Source organism: Chanodichthys erythropterus, chromosome 23, assembly GCF_024489055.1.
Source record: "Chanodichthys erythropterus isolate Z2021 chromosome 23, ASM2448905v1, whole genome shotgun sequence".
NCBI classification, from domain to species: Eukaryota; Metazoa; Chordata; class Actinopteri; order Cypriniformes; family Xenocyprididae; genus Chanodichthys; species Chanodichthys erythropterus.
The window spans coordinates 30037753-30058165 of NC_090243.1; the positions used below are offsets into that span (position 1 = coordinate 30037753).

General features: G+C 38.2%; 3 protein-coding genes across 5 annotated transcripts in view; 1 reads left to right on the forward strand and 2 right to left on the reverse strand.

Moving 5' to 3' along the window:
- Positions 1-160: 160 nt before the first annotated feature.
- enkur (enkurin, TRPC channel interacting protein) lies at positions 161-2165 on the reverse strand. The gene is made up of 5 exons (XM_067378434.1): positions 2033-2165; positions 1441-1586; positions 1041-1273; positions 778-924; positions 161-476 (listed from the first exon to the last, which is right to left on the reverse strand). Exons 1-5 carry the CDS (start codon positions 2110-2112, stop codon positions 303-305), a joined length of 780 nt encoding a protein of 259 aa, XP_067234535.1. The 5' UTR covers positions 2113-2165; the 3' UTR covers positions 161-302.
- A 302-nt stretch (positions 2166-2467) lies between these two features.
- Positions 2468-9589, forward strand: LOC137013819 (threonine synthase-like 1). 3 transcript variants are annotated; one of them, XM_067377787.1, is made up of 3 exons: positions 2504-2556; positions 3580-3641; positions 5769-9589. In XM_067377787.1, the coding sequence occupies exon 3, from the start codon at positions 5793-5795 to the stop codon at positions 7980-7982; it is 2190 nt and encodes a 729-aa protein (XP_067233888.1). In that variant the 5' UTR covers positions 2504-2556; positions 3580-3641; positions 5769-5792; the 3' UTR covers positions 7983-9589. The 3 variants fall into 3 exon arrangements, with proteins under 3 accessions (XP_067233889.1, XP_067233887.1, XP_067233888.1); XM_067377788.1 differs by lacking the exon at positions 3580-3641 and having other exon boundaries at positions 2468-2556; positions 5890-9589; XM_067377786.1 differs by having other exon boundaries at positions 2491-3641.
- A 3449-nt stretch (positions 9590-13038) lies between these two features.
- dpp6a (dipeptidyl-peptidase 6a) overlaps positions 13039-20413 on the reverse strand; it is a 293120-nt gene continuing 285745 nt past the window's right edge. Inside the window, exons 23-26 of the mRNA XM_067377789.1 lie at positions 19403-19461; positions 19247-19319; positions 19090-19163; positions 13039-13188 (exon numbers count right to left, since the gene is read on the reverse strand). Of these exons, the coding sequence (XP_067233890.1) occupies positions 13039-13188; positions 19090-19163; positions 19247-19319; positions 19403-19461 (356 nt within the window). The remainder of the gene's footprint in view (positions 13189-19089; positions 19164-19246; positions 19320-19402; positions 19462-20413) is intronic.

Genomic DNA, 20413 nt, shown 5'->3' on the forward strand with positions numbered 1-20413 from the left:
ATTTTTTGGAATAATGCTCACTGATGGATCATGAACCAGGAACATGTACAGTATGCTAAGAAAGTAAACAGGGATTGTTTTTAATTCATGTTGACTTTAAAGGGATGAAATTGCTCAGAGACATTTCACTTAATCTAAAATGATCTTTATTGCACTCAGATTTATTGCTGTAAAACTCTACTGAAAGCCTTTCAAACTAACCTTGAAGAAGGCCTACCATAGAAGAGGTCGAGCAAAGACAAATGTTTCAAATGTTGTTCTTGGATATTTGCTGAACTTAGGGCCACTAGCTAGCATCACACTCAGTTATTAGCAATGTAGATGGTTTTGTGTCGCTCAATCAGGTCAATATCTCTTTCCAGCTGCTTCATTTCCTGCTCCAGACGCTCCTTCCTGTATTTTTTGGGAGCTGTGTCTGTGACAACAGAGAGGCCCTGGTACTGATGATGAAGGTCATCCCAGTTCTTCTTCAGAGCCTGCCAAAGGTCAAGTCATCAGACATATATATATTTTAATTATATATATATATATATTATATATATATAAATTGGTGAAAAATTCATTTACATTTATGCTTAAAATCTTAATGTATAAAAAAATATTTACTCATACAGCAGATGATTTTATCCAACACAGCTGAAAAACTGAGGAACAACTACAGTACAAACACAAGCAAGTTCAGCAGCGCAAAGCTCTCGATGAAGACATTGTACGTGCCTTCCATCAGAACACAGGCTGTTAACAGAGTACGTTCAGAGTACATTTGTATTCGTTTACCTGTAGGATATTGCGTCGTTCTTCACCCGAGAGTTGTTTCATGGCTCCCTCTCTCATACGCTCCTTGACATAGTTGTCATATTCCTCTTGAGCTTTCTTGACTTCCTCTCTGCGCTGGAGCAGGTACTCTGGAGTTTGACCATAGTCCTGAGAACATGCATAGAACACATGCCTGAGGCTTTTCTTACTATTTTTGCAGCAAGTATGCATGAAATACAAGAGCAACTGAAACATGAAACTCAACATCACATAACTCTTCTCACCTTCTTCTTTATGAATTTGGGGATGAGACCAGAGTTCTCTAGCGGTTGTTTGTCCCCCTTCTTGGTATCAGCATACGCTGGCAGCACTTTCTTCGGGACCGCCATGATGTTCTCAACAGCGTTGGTCTTAATAAAGTTCTTGTTGGTGTGGAGACCCATGAGCGGCTTCTCTGTTCTTGCTGGTACTGGTGGTTTACTACGAAGCTCATCATCTTCATATTTAAATGGTTTCTCTGAAATGGTACAAATAAATGATCCAAGCAAAGCTTTAGTGGTCTGCACATAAAATTGCCATATTATGATTGTAATGAAAAAATATTTATCTGTATTTAAAAAGGTCAATATTATACTGTATATTGAATGCTCAAAATTTCTTAAACAGCAAATGCAGGACATGTACTCTCAGGGAGTTTAGGTTCCTTGGAGTGTTTCAGTAGATAGTTTGTTGGCAACGGTACGTCCACTTTTGCTGGTCCCAGAGTTTTATTGGGGGATTTGTTCACCACTTTCTCCAGCTTCACCTGCTCTCTGAACTTTGACATGTACCTGAAAATTAAGATATTAATGGATGAATCTCACAAAATATGTCTATGTCTTCCATCCCAAAAATCAATAGGATTTTTTTTTTTATTGTAAAAACGTTTAAAAATATTTCACATTTTGACATCAAGTTCAATTAAGTAGATGTCCTACTAATTATTTCTCTGTAAACTGACAACAGTTTTTACATATAAGTTTGTTTAATGCATAATTCTCAATGAAGATTCACATTACATTCTCATTAAAAGGGAGTTAAAGCAAGTAGAACAAATTCTGGTACAAAAAACTTACCATTTAAATATATTAGTTTTAATATATAACACATTATAGTTATGAGACCTCGTGGGTATCATTGAAAAATGTGTCATTACATGTTACACTGTAGAAAGAAAGAACACTCCATAATATCATCTTATTGCGGTATTTTATCTTAAAGCAGTCTGAAACTCTACCTGGGCGCTTTCTTGGCTTTTTCTTCCTCTCTGGGAATAAGGTTATAGATGCTCTCTGGAGGATAGATGGTGTCGCTCATGATGTCTGATGTTAGAGACAAAAATCACAGGAAACAGAAAGAAAAGCTCCCGCTGTTTGCAGATTGTTTTATAAGCGTAATGGCCGACAGAATCGGTGTTGTTTAACAAACGTCTCTATGACAACCACTGCCAAGCAACATTAAACCTTTCCCTTTGTTTAATTTCACAAAAGATTCATAGTTTCAGTTGCTTAAACGTATAACTTTAACAAACAAAACTTTATCACACATGCTAAAGATTTGGTTTTAGTATTATCATTTGAAAGTGACGGTACTAATGATAGCCGTATGATGAATTCTCAGTATGAATTCTTCACATTTCAAACGGAAAATGTCCTTTTGCTGTTGCCGTACTGACGCGGTCTGTTTACATTGTGGCATACGCTATGTACGCACGTGAAAGTGAGATTATACGCTAATAGTAAGATAAACGCTGTGCTTTAGGTAAACCTTACTTTTTATACTCAACATATTGCCATATATGTGTGTAAATCTATTATACGTAATCATGTACTGTAATGTTCTGCGGAGAGACAGACTGCCAGATAGACAGTACAGTCTGTAGTTATTTTTCCTCTGCATTTTAAGGTAAATGTCATTTTTGAAAATATATTCCGGTTATATAACTGCCATACATAGTCTTCATTAAAATCCCATATTTACTTGAAATTGATGAAAACTAAATCGCTTTTTCATGTTACACTCGTTTCATGTTTGAGTCCAGCCAAATAATGATGAAGAAAGTTGCGTTGCGCAAAATGTATACAGTCTAACCTCTCAAATCTTGCTGGGTGCGTAAAAAAAAGTAGAAAAAAGATCCGCACACGTGTATCCAAAATCATATTGCACTTTATAGCACTTTTTGCCAGTCTTTTTGTGGCCTCTATTTAAGGATAATAAACGAACTGTTGGACAGCCAAATCATGAAAACATTATTAGCCTTTTTCTTTGATTGCTAAAATCTTTTATGTGAACTCATGAATAAATAGATTTAAATTGCACACCACATCAGTGCTTAAAGTCGGTAGGAAATGAAAATTCATCCTCTTTTCTAAATGCATGTTTCTTATTATTCATTCATGCATATGTAATTTTTTTGTAATAAAAATATAATTTGATCTTGCAGTGAAACGTTAGACTCTCTGGCGATGTACGGCATGCCAGACTTCTCCAATCAAACATTTAGTCTGATTAAAGCCCCACTCCTGCAAGGCCCACATTTCAAAATTTAATGAGTGGAAACAAGCCTCCCGCCCCACCTTTTTCTTTTATTTCCCTTTCAATAATTTGTTACACACAGATGTACCTAACAATGTGGAAGAAAAAATCTGCTGATTCTTCCATTTTTAATGACTTTAAGGCCTTGCCTAAATGGTACACTACGTGTGCATCTGCCGTGTTGCAGACTCAAAATGACCATGTCCATTAATTCCACAAGACTCTAGGGTGTCCCAATTGTCATTTTAGGTTTCAGAAGGGTGCACCACCTTTGCGACCTCTATGCACACTTCTGCTGAGTCCACACTGAGGTGAGCTACACAGCACACTATTAAAACAAATCATTACATAAATTAAGCCAACACAATAAGGGCTGGTTTCACAGACAGGGCTTTAGCCTAAGCCAGGATTAGGCCTTAGTTCAGTTATGGCATTTAAGTAGCTTTAATAAAGATGCCTTAGAAAAAAAAACAAAAAACAATATTGATGTGCATCCTGAGACAAAACAATAGCACTGACATATTTTAAGATATGTCTGTGAAAGCTTAAAGGGCTAGTTCACCCAAAAATGAAAATCATGTCATTAATTACTCACCCTCATGTCATTCCACACCCATAAGACCTTCGGTCATTTTCGAATTAAGATTTTTTTATGAAAATTAAGATATTTTTGATGAAATCCGAGAGGTATGTGTCTCATCAGTAGACAGCAATTTAACCACCACTTTTAAGGTCCAGAAAGTTACTAAAGACATCATTAAAATTGTCAACATGACTACAGTGGGTCAACCTTATGAAGCGACGAGAATACTTTTTGTGTGCAAAAACAAAACAAAAATAATGAATTTATTCAACAATTTCTTCTCTACCTTGTCAGTCTCGTACACAGTTGATGCAGAGACACATTATTGACCGGTTCCTGTGTCAGCATCACACGCATGTGTCACATGAGCAGTGTTGGCCAATACTAACCGGTGTTCTGACGTAAAACCTGGAAGCGCTGAACACAGACAGCATATGAGAATGACACAGAAGAGATGATATTGTTGAAAAAAGTCATTATTTTTGTTTTGTTTTTGCACACAAAAAGTATTCTCATCGCTTCATAAAATTGAGGTTGAACCAATGCAGTCATGTGGACAATTTAAAGGTGCCCTAGAATCAGAATTTGAATTTACCTTGGCATGGTTAAATAACAAGACTTCAGTACATGGAAAAGACATGCATTGAGTTTCAAACCCCTTGTTTCCTCCTTCTTATGTAAATCTCTTTTGTTTAAAAGACTTCCGGAAAACACTCGGATCTCAACATAACACTGAGTGTTACATAACAGTCGGGATCATTAATATGTATGACCCCAATATTTGCATAATGCCAGCCCATTCGACGCATTAGACAAGGAAAGGCAGTATTAAAGTCTGGATCTGTGCACAGACAAGGTAAACAAGCAAGAACAACAGTGAAAAATGGCAGATGGAGCAATAATAACTGACATGATCCATGATAACATGATATTTTTAGTGATATTTGTAAATTGTCTTTCTAAATGTTTTGTTAGCATGTTGCTAATGTACTGTTAAATCTGGTTAAAGTTACCATCGTTTCTTATTGTATTCACGGAGACGAGAGTCGTTGCTATTTTCATTTTTAAACACGTGCAGTCTGTATAATTCATAAACACAACTTCATTCTTTATAAATCTCTCCAACAGTGTGTAATGTTAGCTTTAGCCACGGAGCACTATCAAACTCATTCAGAATCAAACGTAACCATCTAAATAAATACTTACATAATTCCAAGCATGCATAGAGCATGCATGACGAGCATCTTGTAAAGATCCATTTGAGGGTTATATTAGCTGTGTGAACTTTGTTTATGCGATGTATATATAGTAGAGAGCTTGTGGGGCAGAGTGAACGCATCTCTTAAAGGGGCCGTGCTGAAAAAATCAGTGCGTAGTTAATGATGCCCCAAAATAGGCAGCTTAAAAAAATGAATAAAAAAAAAATCTATGGGGTATTTTGAGCTGAAACTTCACAGACACATTCAGGGGACACCTTAGACTTATATTACATCTTGTAAAAAAACAATCTAGGGCACCTTTAATGATGTCTTTAGTACCTTTCTGGACCTTGAAAGTGATGGTTAAATTGGACGCGTCATATACTTATCGGATTTCATCAAAAATATCTTAATTTGTGTTCCGAAGATCATATGAACGAAGATCTTACGGGTATGTCACGACATGAGGGTGAGTAATTAATGGCAGAATTTTTATATTTGGGTGAGCTAACCCAAAAATAATCAAAACCCTAAGCCTCGAATGTGAAACCATAAGTAAAAGTAATATGTTTGTACATTTTTAGCAAATGCTCTATAATTTTACTGTTATATCTACTGACATGATATTAATTCTGTAATACATTTCTGCTTCCTAGATTATATGATCTTTTTTTTCCAAGATGATCCATGCAAATTTCTGCCAACTGTTGGCTAAAGTGGGAAAGATGAGGACCCACTTGCTATTTACCCCATTTGGTTCTTCATACTTCACTACAGCCCGCCAGTCAAATCAAATCTCTAAACCGCATGGAAGAAACATTCTCCTGATGGGTCCTCCTGGAGCAGGGAAGACCTGCGTAGGGCGGATTGTGGGACAAAGACTAGGTATGCCTGTTATTGATATAGATGACGATGTTCTTGAAAGAACATGGGGAATGAGTGTGGCAGACAAGCTCTCTGAAATCGGTGGAGATGGTTTTATTGAAGAAGAAGGTAAAGCGGTGTGCAGATTCACTGCCACAGGAAGTGTCATCTCTCTGACCGGCTCCAATCCACTGCATTCGGACACCATGTGGCATCTGAAGCGCTCCGGACTGGTCGTGTACCTGGATGTGGACACAGAAGATATCATGCAGAGACTCTCTCGAATGAAGGTGAACAGGATTGTGGGTCAGGATGCTGGGGTTTCAATGAGAGAGATCTTACATTACAGGAAACAGTTTTATGAGAAGTGGCTAGATGCGAGAGTCCTTTGTGGGACGGGAGACTCCGTAGAGGATGTGGCTGATAAAGTCCTGAGGACTCTGGTCAGATATGAGGATTCAGAATCAGAGATGTTTGTTTCAACGAGGAGCCAGATGTCAAGTGAACCCAAGTTCTTCAGTGATGTCGTCATAGAGGGTCTTGCACCAGATGGAGGGCTTTACGTACCAAGAAAAGGTTTCCCCAAACTGGAACCTTCAGAATGGTTGAGGATATCCAACATGCCATATGCCACAAGAGCTGTGGCCATACTGGAAAACTGTATCCATCCTATGGACGTGTCCCCTGTAGACTTGAGCGCAATGGTGTGCCGCGCTTACGGCCAGAACTTCGCCAATCAATCGATTGTGCCTCTAAAGCACCTCACTGATCATCAGTATCTTCTAGAACTCTTTCATGGCTCCACTGCCTCTTTTAAAGACCTGGCACTGCAGTTAATGCCTCAGCTGTTCGCCCACTGCCTGCCACAAATGTGCAACTACCTGATCCTAGTGGCCACGTCTGGAGATACCGGAAGTGCGGTGCTGAACGGCTTCAGAAATCTTAAAGACAATGACCGGGAGAGGATCGGCGTGCTTGTTTTTTTCCCTGAGAATGGAGTGAGTGAGATTCAGAAGCTACAGATGATAGGATTTCAAGAGGGCAATGCCAAGTCCATCAGTGTCCTGTCCGACTTTGACTTTTGCCAGAGGAGCATTAAACAAATGTTTGGGGATTCAAGCTTGATCGGACATTTAGCTGTGGAATATGCCACAGTTCTCAGCACCGCAAACTCGATAAACTGGGCTCGACTGCTTCCTCAGGTTGTCTATCACTGCTCGGCATACATGGACTTGATTAGAAATGGCATATTGAAGTTTGGAGACCCCATTGACGTGTGCATCCCTACCGGAAACTTTGGCAATGCCATGTCAGCCCTGTATGCCAAACAAATGGGAATCCCCATACGAAAGGTCATCTGCGCGTCCAATCATAACTGCATCATATCGGACTTCATCGCTAGCGGCAAGTATGATCTCCGCAACCGGAAGCTGCTGGTTTCAAACTCTCCTGCCATTGATATCCTGAAGTCTTCCAACCTTGAGAGGTTCATCCATCACGCTTCCGGTGGGGATGGAAGTCTCATCAGAGATCTGTTTTTAAATCTAGAAAGAGACCGGTTCTTTAAAGTGTCAGAGACTTTACGGCAGAAGATAAATCTGGAACTTCAAGCTGGTTGGTGCTCAGAAGATGACTGTTTGAGGGCCATACGAGAGGTGTACGCAGCAACAGGCTACATAATGGACACTCACACAGCGATTGGTAAAGTAGTTGCCGATCGTATACATGACAAAACCTGCCCGCTTGTGATATGCTCCACTGCACACCATGGGAAGTTCGCTCCGGCTGTCTTAAAAGCCCTACAGTGTCAAAATATCCCAGAGGATCCTGTTGAGCAGTTGGATAAACTCTGCAGCATTGGAGGCCGAGAGCAGATGCATGACGCTCTGCTGAAGTGCATGGGAAACAGTGGACATCATCCACATAAAGTATGTCAGGCTGACTATAATAAGCTCACAGATGAAGTAGAAACTATGATACAAGACTCATTTCTTAGAGTACAGTAACACCTGCAGTACCTGAAAATGTCCACTTGATGGCGATGTCTGTCAAGAAACCCCAAGCATCATGTTTCATCAAATCTGAACAACAAATCTGACATTAATGTAATGGGATATAGTTCAAATGCTTTTCATGTTACTTACCATAATTGTACTTTATCCCAGTCTCTCAGATGTTTTATTAATTTAGTGTTTATATAACAAAATGTTAACTTCATAATAAAAGCCTGTTTTATACCAGGGGTAAGTTAAAACTTGAACTCTGAGTTGACTACCCTGAAATTTCAGTTTCAGAACAGCTGAATTGAGTTAGTTCAATCGACTCTGAGTAGGTTGACTCAGAGTTAAGCGCGTGCACCACGACTATGAAAAGCTATTATCAATGGAGCTCCGATATTACGATTCACCATGGCAACAGCACGTGACAAAAGGACGTCCGCATACTTCTGAGTCAATGCAAGTTTAATTCTTATCACTGTTATAATATCAAAGGTGAAAACTGGCAGAACGGTAAGTTATTGAACTAATGTTCATTTTCGTGCTATCCCACATGCAAAAAAAGTAATGTAAGTGCATTTTTTATTTATTTTGCAAATTATGTTCTATTTACCATATAGACTAAAAGTAGCAGTTATTTGCAATAAGTGTAAATAGTAATTCGATGCTATTTATATTTTATACCGGCAGATACATCCCAGACAGCAACTTAGTGTGGCCCACAGATGGCCCACATCTGGTAAATGTGGATTACATGTGGACCAGATGTGGGCCGGATCTGGGCCGACACTACGCTGCTGTCTGGGATACTATTTGCACCTCAGTGTTGTTGTACATTAACAGGATGCAATAATAACAGAGTGTAAACTACTTAAACACTCATTACACACTCGTTAGGCCATTAACTTCCACTTTTTCTTCATTTTTATTGAAAAAATGCAGATTTGAACCCTGTATATCATGTCACAAGTTAGTTTTGCGCACCCAATACGCTACTGCCTGTAAATTTGCACTTAGTAATAGACACTCCGAATAATCTTATTTTCCGTTCGCATTAAGATTATTTGTATTACCACACTGGCAGATATTGTAATTTTACTTAAGTAAAATGCACTTAATTTAGATCCCCCCAGGAAACAAGAAAAAAATTCATATCATTTTCTTATATAGAAAATCCATTTTGATTTAAATATTTTTAGATATTTATAGATATATTTGTAGTTGAAATAGGACAAAAACACTCTGTAAGAAAAGTATTTTTGCAGCATGAATGAATGAGTGAACTATTTAAACATCACTTGCACTTTAAAAAGGGGGAGGAGACTGAAGGAAACTGTGGGTTTACCGAAGAAAACCTGCTCCTGACGAGGTTAGGTTCAGAGTAAGTTACCATGGTAACGGACTTGGAGTATAAGGTACCTCTCTTTCAGAAACAGGCTTTACTTACCCTGCTTTCTCGGGTTTGAAATACCTCCCATTCTGAAACAGAAAACCCAGAGTTTCCCTCATTTCAGGGTTAACATACTCAGAGTTCTCACTTAACCTCCTTTCGGAAACGGGCCCCAGGTTGCTAAATTGCTTGCCAACAGTTAACAGTTACATAATGAAATATTACTTGGTGGAATAATTCTTTGAGTATTATTAATAAATATAATTTATTGATCATTATTATTATTATTTATCATGTTGTTGTAGCCATGTATATCTTATTGCTTAAAGGGATAGTTCACCCCAAATTTGCTGTTAATTTACTCACCCTCAGCCCATCCAAGATGTAGGAGTCCTTTTCTCTCCAGTAGAACAGTAAAGAAGATTTTTAGCTGAAATCATGGTCCTTGGTGATTCATATAATGCTAGTCAATGGCTACCGTCACTTTGAGAGTCCAAAAAACATATACAGGCAAAGCAAAATGAATACCAGTGGCTCTTGAAGAATCATTGAGGTCTTATGAAGCGAAACGATCGGTCTGTGCAAGAAACTAAACAGGTAATAATGCTGTAATAATGTTCATTTTCTTGCACAGACCGATTGTTTTGCATCATAAGACCTCAACGAATCATCAGAAGCCATTTTTTTGAGTCTTAAAGTGACGGTAGCAATTGACTTGCATTATATTTGAGATGGTCCTCACTGCAGAACACAAGATCCAGGGGTCCTCCCACTTTACATATCCCTAAACCTACCCATCTCCGCCCCTGGATCTAAACCTACCCATCTGCACCCCCTGGTTCTAGATCCAACTCCTCCCACTTTACATATCCCTTAACCTACCCGACTCCGCCCCCTGGATCTCGAGTGTTCTGCAGTGAGGGGCTACTGTTATATTTTCATTTTTTGGGTGAAGTATCCCTTTAAGGGTTGAAATACAAATAAATAAATCGACAAGACAAAAAAAGTTTTTCCCTCTTGAAGGGATAGTTTACATACTTTACTCAACCGCATGTTGTTCCAGACTTTCTTCTGTCAAACACAAAAGGAGATATTTTGAGAAATGCATCAGTGTTTTTTTCCCTCCATGCAGTGGAAGTCAATGATAACCAAAACGGTTTGCCTTACCAACATTCTTCACAATATCTTTTTTATATTCTGCAGAAGAAAGAAACTTATACAGGTTTAGAACGACATGAGGGTAAGTAAATGATGACAGAATTTTCATTTTTGGGTCAACTATCCCTTTAACATAAAAACATTCACAGTGAATAAGCTAACAGATCCAGCAATAAAGGTGTTTATATGCACAACTGAATCGAGCACAGGCGAAAATGTAGATCTGCTGATGGGGTTTTATTTAAACCGTTTATGACATTTCCCAGATAAAAAAAAAAAACACCTTCTAAGATGCTTATTTACATAACCTTAGAGGTCTTAAGGTCATGCGTGTAAATACACTCATTCACTTAATTCACAAGAAAGCGGGACATCAACATTGAAGGCTTTCAGTTTATTTTGGTTACTTACGTATTCATCCTCTTTTCTCCAAGTGAGGAAAACAAATCATAACAAAGGTGATGATAAAATAGTTTGTATTCAGAGAGGTGCCACAATATGACTGTTCTTGCTGAGTCAGTAAACAGCAATCCCATCATACTCTTGGTCCCATGTGACTTTTTTCATTGCCCACTTTCAGTTCATAGTAACCGTGACCTCCGCCGCTCTGTTCGACACAGGAGAACAAAATACCTTCAAATGCTTTATGTACAAGAAACACTCAGATATTCAGAGACTTAAATGATATTTGAGTAACATTTATACATCAAGCAGACAAGACTGAGATCTCACTCACAAAACTACCGGAAATGAAATGCGAATTGGAACATTCAAGCCGTCAAAAATACTATGCAGATATTTGACCATTTTTAAAAAATAGTTTTTGAGTTGCAAATGGTTTTTCGACATGCACTATGAATGCATCAAGATTAAACATGAACATTTCATCCACACAAAACAAAACAGTTCATCCTCAAGAGCTTTTATAGGCAAAAGTTATAACCGATAACTGTTCGTATACAGTACTGTGCAAAACATATAAACATAACATACGTGACTTAAATAATACAAATGCCAACTAAAGCGAGTTGGCTACTGCTGTAATGTGAAACATTTGCACAATACTGTAATTCATGAGCGTTAAAGGGACGGATATTCTGTCATTTACTCAACCCTTATTGCAAGCCTGTATGACCTGCTCTATGAAACACTGAAGGCTCCAACTCCATTGTATTGAAAGGACAGCATGAGCATTCTGCTAAACATCACTGAAGAAAGAAAGTCATACAGGTTTGGAACAACATGAGGGTCGAGTCAATGTCAGAATTTTCATTTTTGAGTGAACTATCCCTTTAACACAAAAGTGTTTCCTACCCTACTTAATATACTTTTTATGTACAGATTTGTTTTGGCCATGAATTAACAAATGTTCAACAAAGTGTCTGTAAACCCTCAGAGGGGCTTTAGTTTAATACTGAGGTAATGTTGAAATCATACATTTTAATTTCATGCTCCATTACTCGATTCTTAAAGTGGATGGAAAACTGCTATTAGCAGGATGCGAGCGAGTTTGTTTTGTTGACGGTAAAACAACACTGGCTCACACGTGCGCAAATAAAAATAACAGTTATCGTACAGTCGATAATGGATTTCGTGGTGCGAGCGTTTTAGATACAAGATTTTAGTCAATCAAACGCAAGCCTTGAATGACTGGTGATATTCACAAGGAGGCTCTTGGAACAGGATTGTTCGCCCCCGTAATAAGGCACAGTGACTAAATCAACATAGAGTGCTTTCTCCAGCACTGTCAGACCATCACTTCAAGGAAACACACGCTGAGAAGTGGGATCAACAGTCTCGTACAACTGTCACGGTCTGTGAGATTAATGAGAATCGTTTTTGCTCCCCTTCTGCTTGATGAAGTTTCTGCAATGAATAAACACCATCTAAATACACACTTGAGGCTACAAGATTTCCAAGACTCGGACACGCTTGAACACTGAAAACAAGTTTTATCGATATCCAAGTGAATGTATTTCATGTGCGACTTTACACTGCAACACCAGACATGAGCACAATTGGACATGAGAAGATCTTTTGAACCACAAATGAAACGTTCTCCCTACAACAAACCCCTTTTGCCCAAAACACCAAATATCTATTTGAATCAAACACTGAATGACCCCTCAAGTCTTGCTGTTTGCACAGCTCTCTGGGATTCAAAGGCCAACGTGCTTGGAAGTCATTTAATATCCCAGCGTCTCATCTGTCAACATGATGGACAGACCAGAGACTCCCAACACCTTCAGAAGCTCATAACTGGCCTGCCAGGGAGAGCGAGACGATGTGGCGCCAGCCAGATGCCACGCCGCGCCGCACGGCCGCGGTCTGTCGAGGGTTGATGGATAGTGAGGAGCACCTGAAGGGGAGCTGAGGCAGGAACACGAGGCAGGGCGGTCTCAGAGTCGGCATGCTACACTGGGAGGGAACTGAAAACTGGAGGGTTCTAATTTATGGGTTGCATATTATGTGGCAAAAGGAGCTGGCTTTGTGCTTGGACATCATGGAATGGGTGGACTAACCCTCCTCTTCGCTTTCCTCCTCTAGCGCCTCCTCGAACACTTGGTCCGGGAGCCGGAAACACTCTTCGAAGAAGTTGACCAGCGATTGACTGAGGTGCTGCCGTGTTCCCTCGTTGTGAATGAAGTGTCCTTCGTCTGGGTAGATCTGACGAAGGATACAACGACAAGGTAATGAGTTCAATATCACGAAACTCTGAATACCGCTTTCACACTGCATCTTTTGGCGTGAACACAAGTCAGTTTGTCTTTAGGGTTTTATTTAGTGTTTGTGAGAAGAGTCTTTGTGCATTTATTTCAGGATAGTTCCAGGGGTCTCAGCGGTTGTTTTCTATTAAAGGGATAGTTCACCCAAAAATGAAAATTTGATGTTTATCTGCTTACCCCCAGTGCATCCAAGATGTAGGTGACTTTTTTTCTTCAGTCGATCACAAATGATGATTTTTAACTGCAACCGCTGCCCTCTGTCATTCAAATAATGGCGGTTGATAGGAACTTCATCTATAAGAGTGAATAAACCTTGCTTAGACAAATCCAAATGAAACCTTGCGGCTCGTGACGACACATTAATGTCCTAAGACACGAAATGATCGGTTTGTGCGAGAAACCGAACAGTATTTATATAATTTTTTACCTCTAATACACCACTATGTCCACTCCGTTCCAGACTCCTTTATTGATGTCTGATCGCGCTCTGTCAACGGCAGTGTTGTCTGACACTCATTGAAGTATATGCGCGAGACATCACTGCCGTTGACAGAGCGCGATCAGACATCACTAAAGGTTGGACATAGTGGTGTATTAGAGATAAAAAATGATATAAATACTTTTCGGTTTCTCTCACAAACCGATCATTTCGTGTCTTAGGACATTAATGTGTCGTCACGAGCCGCAAGGTTTCATTTGGATTTGTCTAAGCAAGGTTTATTCACTTATTCACTCTTATAGATGAAGTTCCTATCAACCGCCATTATTTGAATGACAGAGGACAGCAGTTGCAGTTAAAAATCATCATTTGTGATCGACTGAAGAAAAAATGTCACCTACATCTTGGATGCACTGGGGGTAAGCAGATAAACATCAAATTTTCATTTTTGGGTGAACTATCCCTTTAAAACAAAAAAAATTATACGAAGGCTTTTTTATACAAAGGTCTTGGAAATGTTTTTCACCCTTGCCTTTGATTTTTGCTATATTTTTTTTAACCCTGTAATGCCTGAAAAATGACAAATTAATCAGAAAACACTTTTTTTTTTTTTTTTTTTTTAAATGGAACAGTTTTTTAAACCTTTAGATATAATCCATCAAGCTTTTATGGTTCATACAGTATTGGTGCATTTCCACTGCGTGGTACGACTCGGCACGGCTCTGCTTGGCTCGCTTTACTTTTCCACAGCAGTTTAGTACCTCTTCAAAGTGGGTGGGATTATAGACTGATCGTTACAGTTGCGCCGCCTCTACTGCTGTGGATCCGCTCCTCTGCTACCACTGAGAGGAACGTCTGCACCTCGTCTACTGACCACAATACAGCCATTTTGTGTGCATGCGATGGTCGTTTAAAGCAAGTAATTTTAAAAAGTCGAGCAAAAAAAATGATACTGCTTTGGCTGTTACTGACTATTTAAATCTAGCAAGCTTGGTGTTTCAAATCCAATGATGCTGGTAGTGACGATTCTCTCTGACCAATCAGTGATCTGCATTGCGTCATCGGTACGACGCACTTGGAACCTCAACCAAGGTTGTACTATTTAAGCGAGCCGTACCGTGTTGTACCAAGCTGTACCATGCAGTGGAAAAGTGCCATATGCAACCCAGTCTCATTAGAAAAACGCACCTGTGGGAACATTTTTGTGAGTCGCAAAATACGTATCAATACGTACATATCACTGCATTTTTGATGTGAAATGTCCACTGAGTGGTGCTAAAAGTGTGTTCATTTTTTTTGCCGGAACAGATAAACGTGAATATGGTACGTTTTTATGACATTGTTTTTTATACGACAAATCACAGTAGTTGAAATTTGCACTCCATTGTGTTTTAAAAAAAATGTACCACCAACACTACACCTAAACCTACCCGATAGTGTTAACAAAAGCAAATGTAACATAAAAACCAGCTGTAATCGTGCCGTTTTAAATTGTTTAGATCTCTCTTTGAGCTCTTTTACCGTGACTCGCCATTCACGGGATTCGTACCCAAGGCTTCCGCGTCTTAAGTCCAACTCCATATCAGCTGAGCTACCAAGCAAGCTTGTTATGTCAGACAGGCGAAACATATAGGGCTGGTTAAGCGATGAATTTATTATTCCATAATCTGACCCTGTAACCGTAACTGTGTTTGAAAACAATTAAAAGCGCTTGCTGTTTTACTGCCTCTAGCGTTCATTTCTGTTGGAAACTGCAGTGATATGTACACATTGGTACATATTTTGGTTCCCACTGGTACGTCTTTCCAATGAGACCAGGTTGGCCATATGACATAGTCAGAAAATAAGCTCATACTTAAAAGATTAGTTCCCTTTCAATTAACAAATTACCCCAAGCTTTACTCACCCTCAAGCCATCCTAGGTGTATATGACTTTCTTCTTTCTGATGAACACAATCCATATTCTTCAAAAGCTTACGCTGTATGTCCTATGCCTTCCCCATTCAACTTATCGAACTGAGTCGACGCCAGTTTCGTTTTTTCCATAATTTGAATAGGTAAGGCGTAGGATGTACAGGGTACGTCTGGCAGAAACTAGATATTTTACTTAATAACTTGTTAAATATGGATTTTTTTTTTTTTTTACACAAATGCATCACTTCGCTTCAGAAGAAACCCTCTGGATCCATGTGGAATTTGTTTATATGATGGATGGAGACACTGTCTTCAGCTCATACTTGTTTAGTAATGCATAATGCCATTGTAAAGCTTGAATGCATCAGGATATTTATTATATGTGTTCATCAGAAAGAAGAAAGTCACATACACCTAGGATGACTTGAGGGTGAGTAAATCTTGGGGTAATTTTTATATATTTTTATAAATAAATTTTTATATTTTTATAAACCTTTATGCAATATGGTGCAGTTGCTGATATATTCAGTATACAGCCAGTAATTTGATGGACAGTAATTTGAAATTATGACATCTTATTATCTAAATCAATGAGATATATTAACAGTATAGCAGACTACTTGCATAAAATCCTTAGAAAATATCAGTTGTTACTCTGTATCTCCCAATAACCATCTTGGTAACACTTTAGAATTCTGTTCAGTCATTAATGAATAACTACACAGGAACTAATGAGTAACGCACTATTAACATTCTAACTAATATTAACTAAAAAGAAACTCTGATTAATGAATTAGTAAGTAATAGCACTCAGTTGAATGAGGTAGTTCACTCTTAGCTAATCAGTAACTACTGTTTTTTTCCATACCTTCCAGATGACTAATAAGAACTACAGGTTCATAATTTATGTGACTAATACAAAATGTATAATTAATTCTAAAGTGAAGATTATGGTAACCCACTAGTAATGACTGAAGTATTACCAAATCTGTCAGAAGGAATAAATTATTTGGATCAGTATTCTAAAATGTAGATCACAGTAACCCACTAGTAATGATTTTGGAATTACTATCCAAAACCACCAAAACCCTCAAAAGTTTACAATGACTTCAGTAATTACTAGAGATTTATCACTTTCCAAATAATTAGTAATTTTCTTCTGAAGGATTTGGTAACACTTGAGTCATTACTAGTGCGTTACAATGATCTTCACTTTAGAATTAATTATACATTATGCATTATTCATATTAATTGTGAACTTGTAGTTCTGTAATTCTCCTCTGGGAGGTATGAAAAAAAATAGTACTTCTTGATAAGCTAATACTGAACTATCACATTTGACTATGCACTATTACTTACTAATTCATTATCAGAGTTTCTTGTTAGTTAATAGTAGTTACTAGAATGTTAAAAGTGTGTTACTCATTTTTTTAATGTGTAGTTATTCATTAATGATGGAACAGTATTCTAAAGTGTCACCACATGAGATGAACATGCGCCTGCAAATGCATACGGAACCATGGGTTAGAACCAAACAATCAAACCAAGTTTGAAAACAACTAAGCAACATCCAGAAACTTCTACTGAGATAATACAAATTTTATTGTGAGTATGTGTGGCGGCCCTGACCCTACCTAATAGATCATAAATTGAGAAGAACAGCTTGACACAGTGACAATCACACACGTCCTGATGACTATCTGCCCTAATTAATTCCACAGTCATTCACCAGCCAGCAATTAATAGCAAATCTATTAGGGAGCAGAAAGTAGAGAGGAAATCTCCTATGTGGGAATATAATGGGATTATTCAGCATGTTAGCGCGCGGCTCATGAGAGTGGCCTGTATAATCTGTTTAAATGAGCTGCATGCATTGAGTGTGTCTAATCCCTCTGCTGGCAGTGGTGCTGGATGATCACAGGGCTCAGTATCCAGTCACCCCAGACCTCACACACCTTTGGCGAACATCACCACAAATGATGCAGGGTGTACAGTTGGCTTCCAGAAGTGAAAACCCCATTCATTTACTCCATAGAGAAATTGATTTCTAACAATAATGTATAAATCTTTCATGACAGTCCTGTCATCGGCTCTGAGGATGTTGTGTGATAATAGGCTTCTGAACAAACCACAAGCGTTTAATTGCAGAATTTCCAGTCCAGAACTACAATACCCATAATCCTGAAGAGAAATCCACCAATTAGAGAAGTCGCTGAGCCACAGACTCCCATAAAGCACTGTGAGTGATTTGATTTGATTGACTGACTGGCTGATGATTTGCAAAAAATACACTGAATATTTTTTTTTATTCTTTCCTAATTATTGTTTTTGATTACATCATTCACAGTGTTTTATCGGATGACAACCTTGTTTTTTCATGCACTTTTTTTTTCTCAGAGCTGGTTGGTTTGGTTAATTTAAAATAGAACTAGAAGCATATTGGTAATTCTTTACAATATGGTCTCATTTGTTAACATTAGTTGATTAGTTAGCTAATGTGAATTAACAATGATCAAAATATTTTTAAAGCAGTTATTAATCTTCGTTAACGTTTAGTGTTGTCAAAAGTACCGACTTTGGTTCCAAGTCTGTACTGAAATTTTAAAAATGTGACACTTTGAGCATTGTTAAGCCGATTTGTGAACACCTCTGATTGGCCGTTGTGTTCATGCACTCATCAGATATGTCTGTGATTAGCTACATTGATCAATGCTTCAAAAACGTTGTAAATAGGCATCATCTTTGCTGAGCGCTTCCACAGATACAAACGGGTCCACTGATAGAAGCCTGCTTTTAAATGCTCCCGCTTTCAAAATCAAACACTACCGTGTGCTTTCAAATGCTTCCATGCATTGATCATTGTAGCCAATCTTAGACATATCTGTTGAGGTGTGAACACAATGGCCAATTAGAGGTGTTTACGAAGCCTCTCAACAGCACTCAAAGCGGTACATTTTTAAAATTTCAGATACCAAGTTGGTACTTTTGACAACACTATTAATGTTAGTAAAAATCTAATTGTTCATTATTTGTTCATGTTAGTTCACAGTTTATTAACAAATGTTCAAATAATCATTGACTAAGCTTAATAAATGCTGCAGAAGTATTGTTCAATGCTAGTTCATATTATTAACTTTTGTTAACAAATTAAACCTTTAAAATGTTCTCTGAAAACCCTGTGTTGAAAAACGCACTAGGTCTTCTAGAGATAATCACTGTAAATCATTATAAAATAATTATTCCTGACATTAATTATTCATAACAATGCTCATTTTACAGAAATAGTGTTTGGAGAATATTGGGAATTTTCACTTTGCCCTCATCTGATCGAGTGGTTGCAAAAGTTCAAATATTTCAATGCACCCAGCTGAAATTGTATCTGAAAATTCAGTATATGCATATATATACACCAGGGTATATGGATATACCCTAATATCCCTACTGAAGTAATAACTTAGAAACTAAGTAAAGCTGCATAATGACTCTTACCTGCAGAGTGTAATTTGCTCTCTCGCTGATTAGCCTTGAGATGAATTTGGCTGTGTGTTGAAAATGAACTTTTTCTAAAAGGTAAATGAAATGTGTGTCAGTTGACAGTATTCTATCTCTTACAAAGACATTGTAAGAAGTGGAAAAGAAAATGTACCATCTGCTGTTGGATGAATGATTAGAAACTTCTTATCGATGAACTGGGACGCTCTGTATGCAAGGTTGGCCATCTGTGGAAATATTAAAGAGCACATTATGAGTGTTGTCAGTAATGGTGAACACAAAATACTGATTATAATTCAAGGAAATGTACCTCGTATGCTCTCCTATCGGGCTTGGGAGGGCCTAGATATCTCTCTGAGAAAGCTGAAGCTGAAAGCAGGAAATAAGAACAGTAACAGTCAACAGTGACATTTGTCACTGGCAGAGTTCATTTCCGAGGATTTCCTTTGATAGAAATCACTGCACAGCCATTTCACAATACGCGCTGATGTGCCTGGTGACTTATGAGCAGATTTCTGTGCTGTTGCTGCTGTGAGATGTGAGGTATTGTTTATGATGAACACACACATGCTTCATTTTTCATCCCTCCGTTCTCTAGAGTTCTTGGAGTTCTTCAGTCCTCCTACAGGCCCTGCTCTCAGAATACTGATGGGATCCACTGACACGCACAGACAGGAAGCTGCAGGAATGGATGATGAATTGGACACTCCACCTTAGGAGGCGTTTCAACTGTGTATTTTTGCACCTGGACTTTTTTTTTTTTTTAATTGTTGGTCTAGTTGTTGGTGACATCTTACATCACAATTCAATGTTTTTTCAGCATCTTGCACCATTTTAAAGTTATTGCATCAAGTAAAAAAATAGTGCATACAACAACATACCAATCAGAAGAAGCTATGGGTGGGACAAGAATTTTAATGATTTTTCCCATTCCTGATATCACATATATACATCTATTTTAGAAGATTAATTTTTTTTAGGTTATTTTATCATCTGAGATACATTTGTAAAATGCTTCCTGCTGGATGTTTTGATTTTGAATGCATGTGAATCTGTTTAAGACTTTCGCACACATATCAAATCCTAGATCTCTTCAGAACGTGTATGTGCTTACTGAGATGTTCATATCTACATTTAAGGATCAGAAGGACCCAAACAGATCTCTGCAGAATTGTAGTACTATTATCAAGTGATGATAAAACGTTTTCAAAGTTACCATTTTTAGGCTGGCCTGCCCACAGCACTCATCAATGTCAAAATGATTGAGATGGCCAATCAAATCAAAGAAAATGGGCTTTACTGTTCACATATATTGAACATG